General features: G+C 38.2%; 2 protein-coding genes across 2 annotated transcripts; one reads left to right on the forward strand and one right to left on the reverse strand.

Moving 5' to 3' along the window:
- Positions 1 to 9,212: 9,212 nt before the first annotated feature.
- On the forward strand, positions 9,213 to 10,436 carry LOC142239383 (putative inactive tRNA-specific adenosine deaminase-like protein 3). The gene has a single exon (XM_075311167.1). The coding sequence runs from the start codon at positions 9,262 to 9,264 to the stop codon at positions 10,411 to 10,413; it is 1,152 nt and encodes a 383-aa protein (XP_075167282.1). The 5' UTR covers positions 9,213 to 9,261; the 3' UTR covers positions 10,414 to 10,436.
- mRpS28 (mitochondrial ribosomal protein S28) lies at positions 10,417 to 11,115 on the reverse strand. The gene is made up of 2 exons (XM_075311168.1): positions 10,804 to 11,115; positions 10,417 to 10,747 (listed from the first exon to the last, which is right to left on the reverse strand). The coding sequence occupies exons 1-2, from the start codon at positions 11,041 to 11,043 to the stop codon at positions 10,451 to 10,453; spliced, it is 537 nt and encodes a 178-aa protein (XP_075167283.1). The 5' UTR covers positions 11,044 to 11,115; the 3' UTR covers positions 10,417 to 10,450.
- Between the last annotated feature and the right edge of the window lie 822 nt (positions 11,116 to 11,937).

The raw sequence follows: 11,937 nt of genomic DNA on the forward strand, positions 1-11,937 counted from the left end.
TTTATTTTAGTTAATGGAATTATAATGTTTGGACAAATTACTCAAGTAATTTTTTGTGTACGTTACCCAGCAAAAAAATTTGGAAGTTCTTCTAAATGCACAACTTTTAAAGCACTTCCAAAAATGCTCTCCCAAAGATGTTCTTTATTTTAACTACAGAGGAAGTTGTTTTAATTCAATATTTTATAACTTGCTTTTTATACCCTCCACCATAGGATGGGGGTATATTAACTTTGTCATTCCGTTTGTAACACATCGAAGTTGACCCCATAAAGTATATATATTCTGGGTCGTGGTGAAATTCTGAGTCGATCTAAGCATGTCCGCCCGTCTGTTGAAATCACGCTAACTTCCGAACGAAACAAGCTAACAACTTGAAACTTGGCACAAAAAGTTGTTATTGATGTAGGTCGGATGGTATTGCAAATGGCCCATATCGGTCCACTTTTACGTATAGCCCCCATATAAACAGACCCCCAAATTTGGCTTGCCGATCCTCTAAGAGACGCAAATTTCATCCGATCCGGCTGAAATTTGGTACATGATGTTGGTATATGGTCTCTTACTACCATGCAAAAATTGGTCCACATCGGTCCATAACAATATATAGCCCCCATATAAACCAATCCCCCGATTTGGCTTGCGGAGCCTCTAAGAGAAGCAAATTTCATCCGATCCGGCTGAAATTTGGTACATGGTGTTGGTATATGGTATCTAACAAGCATGCAAAAATTAGTCCACATCGGTTCATAATTATATATGGCCGCATATAAATCGATCCCCCGATTTCGCTTGCGGAGCCTCTAAGAGAAGCAAATTTCATCCTATCCGGCTGAAATTTGGTACATGGTGTTAGTATATGGTCTCTAATGACCATGCAAAAATTGGTCCACATCGGTCCATAATTATATATAGCCTCCATATATACTGATCACCAGATTTGACCCACTAGCCTCTTGGAAGACCAAGATTCATCTGATTCAGTTGAAATTTGGTATGTGGTGTTAATATATGGCCTCAAACACCAATGCAAAAATTGGTCCATATCAGTCCATAATCATATATAGCCCCATATAAACCGTTCCCGAGATTTGGTTTTGGAGCCACTTGGAGGAGCAAATTTCATCCGAGTCAGTTGAAATTTGGTACATTGTGCTAGTATATGGCCGTTAACAACCATGCCTAACTAGGTCCATATCGGTCTATAGTTATACTCGTATATATCCCTCAGATAAATCGATCCCCAATCACACAAAAATTGGTTCATATCAAGTTCATAATTTTGTATAGCCCACATATAAGCGACCCCCATATTTCAATTCTAGCTCTCTACGTACCGTTCAAAAGTCCATATCGATTCGTAATTACCCAGCAAAAAAAGCATCGCCAAAAAAGTAATGAAAATGTTCTCTTTGGATCCGGAAGTGGTGCGAAATTGACGCAGAAGCGATGAATTTAACATGGGCTTGTCATAGGACGGAAGTCCTCCATTTCAACAGCCGTTGCACTGAATTTGCAGCACTTCTTTAGGTGTGATCCGAATTCAATCTTTTGGATGTAAATTAAAAAATTCTGTGATATTTTGTCAAATAAATAATTTTGTATAATTTTTTATAATTTTTAATGGATTCTAACTCTTGTCGGAAACGTTTGACCTCAAATATTTTCAAAAATTCAACAATTTTTCAGATTGAATTTAGCATTTTTTTCCACAAAATTGAAATGATTTGTACCATTTTATGAATTCTTACTATGTTTTTAACCTATTTGAAACCAAAAAAGTTAAAATTATCCATTATAAGTATGAAAAAACCATGTTATAAAAAATTGAATTAAAATAACTTCCTGGATAGTTAAAATAAAGAACATCATTGGGAGTGCATCTTCTGGAAATGCTTTTAAAGTTGTGCCTTTGGAAGAACTTCCAAAAATTTTTGCTGGGTATTTGTAGACTTACCTATACATCCCTTTTTTGTCTAATATATACCACGTATGGACTAACTCACAATTTAGAAAACGATGTTAAGAAGTTTTAAGATACCACAACCCAATTAATTCGATTATGGATGACAGTCTTTTGTAGAAGTTTCCATGGTGGAGGGTACATAAGATTCGGCCTGGCCGAACTTACGGCCGTATATACTTGTTTTAATTTACATAAAAAACACTCAATTCGGATGACACCTAAAAAGTGACGCAAATTCAGTGCAACGGCTGTTGAAATATTGAACATCCGTCCTATGACAAGCCCATGTTAAATTCATTGCTTCTTCGCCAATTTTGCACCACTTCCGGATTCAAAAAGAACATTTTCGGTTCAAATGGTATCTTTCCCAAAGTGGTAGCTGTCAAATCCGCAGTTATGAACCGATTTTGATGATTCTGGACAGAGCTTGTAAAATCCTTCAAAAAAGGTTGCCTGCGTGTTCGAATGTATTTTATAGTTTGCGAGATAATACATAAATTGTGGGGCCCATATATATTTTTTTGCAAAATCTTAACAAAGTGCGGTCAGTATTTTGTACCTACAAGGGCGGATCCTTGCTTTCTTTTCTTAAATCTATTTCCTTCAAAATTCCACAGATTTTAGAAGAAACAAGTAAGGAAAGTCTAAAGTCGGGCGGGGCCGACTATATTATACCCTGCACCACTTTGTAGATCTAAATTTTCGATACCATATCACATCCGTCAAATGTGTTGGGTGCTACATATAAAGGTATGTCCCAAATACATACATTTAAATATCGCTCGATTTGGACAGAATTTGATAGACTTTTACAAAATCTATAGACTCAAAATTTAAGTTGGCTAATGCACTAGGGTGGAACACAATTTTAGTAAAAAAAATATGGGAAACATTTAAATCTGAAGCAATTTTAAGGAAACTTCGCAAAAGTTTATTTATGATTTATCGTTCAATATATATGTATTAGAAGTTTAGGAAAATTAGAGTCATTTTTACAACTTTTCGACTAAGCAGTGGCGATTTTACAAGGAAAATGTTGGTATTTTGACCATTTTTGTCGAAATCGGAAAAACATATATATGGGAGCTATATCTAAATCTGAACCGATTTCAATCAAATTTGGCACCCATGACTATATTACTAATTGTATTCCTAGTGCAAAATTTCAACCAAATTGGGCCAAACCTCTGGCTTCTGGGGAAATATAAGTCCATATCGGGCTAAAAATATATATGGAAGCTATATCTAAATCTGAACCGATTTCAATCAAATTTGGCACGCATAGCTGCAATGCTAAATCTACTCCCTGTGCAAAATTTCAACCTCCTTTTTATAGCCGAGTCCGAACGGCGTTTCACATTACAGTGAAACCACTTAGAGAAGCTTTGAAACCCTCAGAAATGTCACCAGCATTACTGAGGTGGGATAATCCACCGCTGAAAAACTTTTTGGTGTTCGGTCGAAGCAGGAATCGAACCCACGACCTTGTGTATGTAAGGCAGGCATGCTAACCATTGCACCACGGTGGCTCCCAATACGTAGCTAGAATATTAATTTTGCTACCTGTGCAAAATTTCAAGTAAATTAAAGTGAAACTTTTGTCTCGGAGTGAAGATTTAGTTTCCGGTGGCCATGTAAGTGTAAATCGGTAAAGTTCACTACGACCACTTTTACGTATATATAGCCCCCATATAAACCGATCCCCAGATTTTGCTTACAGATTCTCTGGGGGAGCAAATTTATTCCGATTCGGTTGAAATTTTTATACCCTCCACCATAGGATGGGGGTATATTAACTTTGTCATTCCGTTTGTAACACATCGAAATATTGCTCTAAGACCCCACAAAGTATATATATTCTGGGTCGTAGTGAAATTCTGAGTCGATCTAAGCATGTCCGTCCGTCCGTCTATTGAAATCACGCTAACTTCCGAACGAAATAAGATATCGACTTGAAACTTGGCACAAGTAGTTGTTACTGATGTATGTCATATGGTATTGCCAATGGGCCATATCGGTCCACTTTTACGTATAGCCCCCATATAAACGGACCCCCAAATTTGGCTTGCGAGGCCTCTAAGAGAAGTAAATTTCATCCGATCCGGCTGAAATTTGGTACATGGTGTTAGTATATGGTCTCTAACAACCATGCAAAAATTGGTCCACATCGGTCCATAATTATATATAGCCCCCATATAAACCGATCCCCAGATTTGGCTTGCGAGGCCTCTAAGAGTAGCAAATTTCATCCGATCCGGCTGAAATTTGGTACATGGTGTTAGTATATGGTCTCTTACAACCATGCAAAAATTGGTCCACATCGGTCCATAATTATATATAGCCCCCATATAAACAGATCACCAGATTTGACCTCCGGAGCCTCTTGGAAGACTAAAATTCAATTTACTCAGTTGAAATTTGGTACGTGGTGTTAATATATGGCCTCAAATTCCCATGCAAAAATTGGTCGAAATCGGTCTATAATCATATATAGGCCCCATATAAACCGATCCCCAGATTTGACCTCCAGAGCCCCTTGGAAGAGCAAAATTCTTCCCATAGAAATAGCGGAAAAGCATATATATGGAAGCTATATAGAAATCTGAACCGATTTCAACCAAATTTGACATGCATGCTTAGTATTTTAATTCTACTCCCTGTGCAAAATCACGTAAATCGGACTACAACTTTGAACTCTGTGGTCATATGACGGAAAATCGGGCGAAAGATATATATGGGTGGTATATATAAATCTGAACCGATTTCAATAAAATTTAGCGAAATTTCAACCAAATTGGGGTAAAACTGTGGCTTCTGGGGCCATATAAGTCTATATCGGGCGAAAGATGTATATGAGAGCTATATCGCAATCTGAACCGATTTCAATCAAATTTGGCACACCTGACTATAGTACTTATTGTTCTCCTGGTGCAAAATTTCAAGCAAATTAGGGTAAAACTCTGGCTTCCGGGGCCATATAAGTGCATATCGGGCGAAAAATATATATGGGAGCTATATCTAAATCTGAACCGATTTCTTCCAAAATCAATGGGGTTCTATTCTGATCCAAAACAGGAAGTTGTGCCAAATTTGAAGGCGATTGGACTTAAACTGCGACCTAGACTTTGATCACAAAAATGTGTTCACAGACAGACGGACGGACAGACGGACATGGCTAGATCGACTCAGGGACCCACCCTGAGCATTATTGCCAAGGACACCATGTGTCTATGTCGTCTCCTTCTGGGTGTTGCAAACATATGCACTAGCATATAATACCCTGTTCCACAGTGTGGCGCAGGGTATAAAAAAACTGTTCCTTAGCCCAAAACCTTTCAATTTTCGTAATTTCTGTTTTTCTCGATTACATAAAAAAGTTCTCTCTCTCTCTCTCCCCTTCCAATGGAATATTAAATTTAGACAGTTGTTTAGTAAAATGCACCAAAAATTTGCACTTAGCCGCACTAACTGGGGTGAAATAGTGAATTTCTGTAAATCTACGTTTATATGGGGGCTATACCTAAATCCGAACCGTTTTAAACCAAACTTGGCACATTTGATGATACTATCAAATATACTCCTTGTGAAAAATTGTAAGCAAATAAAAGAAAAATTCTGGCTTTATTTAAGTTTTGCAAAAAATTAATTGTGGGACCCATATCTGGCAAACTATAAAAGATATTCGCACTCTCGAAGGAGTTTAGAAGCTTTAGCTCCGGATTTGACAGCTAAAACAAAATTTCATAGCAAATTTCAACACCTACAGGTCAGCCCCTGGACCCACTAGGGACCCCACAAACTTGTATACTTAGAGGAAAGCACCTCAATTTTCACACAAAGAAAAATATATATTGATATCTTTATCCGTTCAAAAGTTGCAGAATTATTTACAAATTTGGAACCGCTGTGTAAGAAGCCACCAAATTTCAACCGGTTTTCATTAAATTCGCTCCTCAACGAGCCTTCGTAAGCCAAGCTGGAGGTAGGTTTATACATGCGCTAGCTTGTTTCGTTCGGAAAACGGACATCGCTAGATCGAATCAGAATTGCACCACGACCCAGAATATACATACTTCATGTGGCCGAATCTGAAATGGAAACGCTTTAATTGTCCCAAGAGGTCAAATCGGGAGATCGGTATATATGGGGGCTATATAAAAACATCGCCCAATAAATACCACATTTACCAAATATCATATATGACTTCATATGCCTCTAGTTTTTATCTTTCAAGCAAATTGGATAAATGTAGCGACATCTATATTCTCAAGAATTCAAATCGGGTGATTGGCCTATATGGGGGCTACACCAAAACATTGAACGGTATATACAACTAGAGCAAATTTCATGCAAATTGGATAAAAATTGCGGCTTCCATGCTTTCAAAAAGTCTAATACATGGGGCCATATCAAAACATGAACCGATGTAAAGGGTGATACGGTCAAAATTTGGTCAATATAAACTTGACGTATTTCTTTCAATTTTGCATTTAAAAAACCTGAACACCCCTCATTTTGAAGGTGTGTGTGGGTAGAATGTTGCTCCTATTTTGATTTTGGAATTCACTCTTCAGTTGTCAAAATGCCGTCCAAGCAAGAAGTGCAGCGTGTCAAAATTTTGCTCGCGCATCGCGAAAATCCGAGCTACTCGCACGCAAAGCTGGCAAAATCGCTAAAAGTTGCCAAATCAACCGTTACAAATGTAATTAAAACACTTTAATTGGGGAACGTTTGTCGACAGCCAGGAAGTCTGGATCGGGGGGAAATCGAAAATCGGAAGCCGCTGAGACAACAAAGAGAGTTGCCGGTAGTTTCAAGCGAAACCCTAACCTCTCTCTCCGAGATGCCGCAAATAAGCTGGGTGTATCGTCTACAACCGTGCATCGAGCCAAAAAACGAGCCGGACTATCGACTTACAAGAAGGTAGTGACTCCAAATCGCGATGATAAACAAAATACGACGGCCAAAGCGCGATCCCGGAGGCTGTACACGACGATGCTGACGAAGTTTGACTGCGTGGTAATGGACGACGAAACCTACGTCAAATCCGACTACAAGCAGCTTCCGGGACAGGAGTTTTATACGGCAAAAGGAAAGGGAAAGGTAGCAGATATTTTCAAGCACATAAAACTGTCAAAGTTCGCAAAGAAATATCTGGTTTGGCAAGCCATCTGTACCTGTGGCTTGAAAAGCAGCATTTTCATAGCTTCCGGGACTGTCAACCAAGAAATTTACGTGAAAGAGTGTTTGAATAAACGTCTGCTGCCTTTCCTGAAGAAACACGGTTGTTCCGTACTGTTTTGGCCGGATTTGGCATCTTGCCATTACGGTAAAAAGGCCATGGAGTGGTACGCCGCCAACAACGTACAGGTGGTTCCCAAGGACAAGAACCCTCCCAACACGCCAGAGCTTCGCCCAATTGAGAAATACTGGGCTATTGTCAAGCGGAACCTAAAGAAGACCAAAAAACTGCTAAGGACGAGCAGCAGTTCAAGGCAAACTGGCTTTCTGCGGCGAAGAAGGTGGACAAGGTGGATGTACAAAATCTGATGGCAGGTGTCAAGCGTGAGGCCCGGCAATTCGGATTTGGAAAAGCGAAAGCCTAACTGAATATTTTTCCTGAATTTTATACTAATTGAACTTGAAAAAGAAATTTAATTTGATTTTTTAAACAAACGATTTCACCGATTTACACGCGTTTTCCCTTGACCAAATTTTGACAATATCACCCTTTATACCAAATTTGGCGTATCTCCCAAAGGACCTTAAAGAGATCTATGTTTCCAATTTCAAACAAATCGGATAAGAATTCCGGCCTTCGTGCTTTCAAGAAGTTAAATAGGGAGATTAGTCTAAATGCGGCCATAGCAAAACATTGGCCGATGTATAACAAATAGGACATGCCTTCAAATGGGCCTAAATACAAATCTATAAAAATTGCGGCTTTCATGCCCTCAAGAAGTCAAATCGGGCCATATCGAAACATTAACGAATTATTTCTTATCTATTTAGGTATCAAAAAACCGTCTAGATTTACAATTGCAAACAAATCTGACAAAAGAAGTGATGTCTGTATGCTCCAGTAGTCAAATTGGGATCGACATAGCTCATCTTCTAACTTAACCTGCCTGCGGATAAATACCGAAATGAAATGATGAAATTGTACACAATCAATGCTTTAAAACATTTCCATCCAATGTTTGACAAGAATGGATAAAAATATAATCGCCCTCACACATATTTTTGCAGTTTTGTTTAAAAGTTTTGGTGGGAAACCCCAAACATATTACCCACCTTTAATCAAGAATAAATGTGAAAAATGGATATTTGGATGTGTTCATGGAATCTACAATCTTACTAAACTTACCTCGGAGCCCGTTACATTTAAATTGCAGAAGTGATGCACGTTTCCGAACTTGTGCAACATTATTCAGGGTTAGATCCTACAGCGGAGAATATAGTTGAACGGGAGAATTGGGGAGATCAATTAGTCTGTCGACCCACTGCTGCTGTCGTTGGCACAGCATCCTGCCACGTAGTCAGTGTTACTCTACTCCTGTAGTGAAGCCGAAACTGTTCAGCAAGTACACCTACAGCAGGCACCGGCCGCACCTCACCGAAACCAAACGGTGGTACATTTGGTTTCACCAGACTGTTTAGTCCCATACTCAGGGGTTTTCCTCTGTTCCAACTTGGATCAAAAGCAAACGAAGAAAGCTCCTCGGGATGCACTTCCTCAAACACAAAAAGGCGTACAAAACAACACGACCACTGATGCACCTCTTCGAACAAAAACAAAGGATGGACGGAACAACAGGTACATTGATGTGGCAGCCGCTGGCATCTGAGCTGGATCCCTCTTTCCATTCCGGTGAAAATAAACCGCCACCGTAGAATTGATGTGTTACAATCTAAATGGAAGTGTCCCCATCGCCATTCTATTGTGGTGCGTATAAAAAGCAGCTCAAGAATTTTAATTAAATTTCCACTATCACACTCACACTGTTTAATTTTTAATTTATTTTAATTTTCTGTCTTCATTATTCTATCACTTTGAGCTTTTAATTCAGAAATGTATCAAATTTTAATGGCAAAACATTTGAGAGCCATATCGGCGCAAATCTCATGGCAGAGACCTCTAGCGTTTCAGTGTTGCAATAACAAATTAATGTCTGTTAATACGAAATGCTCTTTGAGTAAGACAAATATGGCAACAAAAATAGTGCTACTATGCTCCTCACAAGCACGTTGGCGCTAGTGTGCTTTACCAGCTGTTTTATGTTTACAGTCCCCAAATGGGATTTTTGGATGTACTCCAAACAGCAACATTAACTATGACAGAACCGGCCACAAAAAAATGCAAAATGCAAGCATTGAACACAATCAAAGCTATATTACATGACGAATTTGTAGAGAGGATAAAATTTGTACGTGTCTATGTGACAACAGTGAAGGATAAGAAACAAATATCCAAAATAATGCAACAACTAGCCACGCTACTTCCCTTACCAAACCTCGCACATCTGAAACGTGTAAAGGATAACAAAATTATTATATGCAGCGAAGATGAAGTTGGTTCCGATGATGAATTGCAAACGTTTTTGAAAATAAAAGGCATCGAATCGAACATTATGGATCACATAGTACGCAGAATAGATGTGATAGAAGTACCTGGCAAATCTCCAAAATTACGGTGGCAATATGAAGAAGTTCACAATAAATGGCCCTGTAAATTTCATCCCGACAAATATATGGAACTAAGATATAGTGGCTTAAATTTCACAAAACAAGAAAAACATTTCCATTTGCTGATAGCCTCATTGTTAAGAGATATATCGAGGAAGCTATTAGACCAACAACCTGTAGCTATATGTGTTGACCCAAGATATAATAGCATTGTGGCAATAGCTTCGGGTTTCATTTCTAAAAATCCCATCATGCATACCACAATGGTACTTATGGATTTTGTTGCCAGATCACAAGAATTTAGTGCTTGGAGACATCAGTTGGACGATCTGGAGGAATTTATGCCAAGCGAAAAATCAAGTGACACAACAATAGAAGGTATTCCTAAAAGATTTCACGATTTTATAGATAACCACGAGGATTATCAAAGCATTAAATGTGGTGCTGAATGCTTACGTCCAAACGAAAAATATAAAAGTGAAACTCCTAATTTATTAGAGGGTGATAATTTGGCCAAGTATGGTCCTTACTTGTGTACAGGTTATGACATATATCTACTAAAGGAACCGTGTTTAATGTGTGCCATGGCCCTGGTACATAGTCGAGCGAAACGGATATTCTTCATAGAAGCCACAGAGAATGGTAGTCTAGTAACACGATTCAAATTACAAAGTGTTCCAGAGCTTAATCACCACTATGAAGTTTATCAGTTTAAATATGGCACAGAGTCTGTAGCAACAATTCCAGAAAATAAAACATGACAATTTAGATAAAACAAAACAAATTGAACTTTTTTATTTATGATTCTTGTACCGCGGATTTCATAGCACCTTGACGTGCTGGGGAGGAAATTAAACCTAATAATGTGCAGTCGGCTTCTAAGATTGTCAAATCTTTTGTCGAGCCTAAAAATCTTGTAGACAATTCCAAATCTTTTATCCTTAGACGTACTCTGGAGCCACGAACATAATCTGCACCATTTCGTTGGGGTCTTGAACAAACACAATGGAATTTCCAGCCAAAATCAATATACAAATCATCTCCTACGACATGGAAGATTTTACCGGAAACAATCTTTCCCTCTGGATCACCCATCTGTAAAGAAAAAATTTCAATTGCGATTTGATAGTTGCGTTATTTTTGATTCTTACATCAATAAATTTTGAGTTTCTCAACAAGGAGGCAAAAGTTTCATTGTCTGCCGGCTGTTCCTTTGGTTTCAATGCGTCGGTGTGACTATCATATGCTTTTGCAAAGCCCTTCTTTTCAATTTGTTCCTCATTACCAGTAGGGGTTGTGGTGGCTTCAACAGAAAAATAACGTTGAGCTACAGAAACGTTTCGTAGACATCTTTCAAGGTTTACTCTACTGACTTTATACAAAAATGACATTTTTTGTGAATTTACTTTTGCAAATGCTTGATTAGAAAAAGTCCTACTATTATATAAACAGCTGTTTATTTTTAGCTGTGTTAAGTATAAACAAAAACAGCTGATATTGTGGATATTCATTAGGAAATGCGCGCAACTGTAAATCAGTGGCAAATCACATGCAGTGTTGCCAATAATTCCAAATTTTACAAGAGTTGATCCATCGCTGTCACCATTTTTGGAATTTGTCGGTATTTGTGAAGTTCCTACACTGCCAGCATTTCAAAGTTCGATTATAACAATCGCCATTATAACAATCGCCAACTGGGATGGGGAACTGTTCCAAAAAGTACAAAATATACATGAAAGTATTTTGCAAAAGTTATTATGCTTAATGCTTAGTACTAAAGGTAGAATTATATACCATGCGTTCAATGCGTACTATGCGTCCGATGATTGAAGAGTTGAAATTTCTCTTTTAAATCAAAAGCTGGAATAGTATGTCGCAAACAGAAAAAAATCAACCCTTCCATCAACGCACGGATTGACGCATGGTGTATAATTCAACCTTAAGTTCGTTTCTGCGAAAAACGAATATCTTCATCTATATCTGTAAATAGGGTCTCAAACCTAGGGATGTTAACTTATGTATGTGAAATAATATACCTGCCTATTTTTTCGTGCGAAAAATCCAGGGCTGTATAAGTATGTGTCTGAAAATATATAAATCAAAGATTTCGCATTTATTCCGCGCTAACGTTTTTTATATCGACTGTAACAGTTTTTTTTTTGTGCGAAAACGTGATCTTAGTACTAGGCTTAAAATTGTGAAAGGTACCCTGCCAACATTTTTTGAATTTGACTGCGCTTTCGAGAATCCCCACTACGTCGAAAACAATCGTGTACGATATCCAA

Source organism: Haematobia irritans, chromosome 5 (genome assembly GCF_050003625.1).
Source record: "Haematobia irritans isolate KBUSLIRL chromosome 5, ASM5000362v1, whole genome shotgun sequence".
Taxonomy (NCBI): domain Eukaryota; kingdom Metazoa; phylum Arthropoda; class Insecta; order Diptera; family Muscidae; genus Haematobia; species Haematobia irritans.

Coding starts and splice junctions, on each gene's coding strand:
- LOC142239383 (XM_075311167.1), top strand. CDS start 9,262: ATGGGATTTTTGGATGTACTCCAAACAGCAACATTAACTATGACAGAA.
- mRpS28 (XM_075311168.1), bottom strand. CDS start 11,043: ATGTCATTTTTGTATAAAGTCAGTAGAGTAAACCTTGAAAGATGTCTA. Junction 10,748..10,803: donor GAAACTCAAAATTTATTGAT/GTAAGAATCAAA, acceptor TTTTCTTTACAG/ATGGGTGATCCAGAGGGAAA.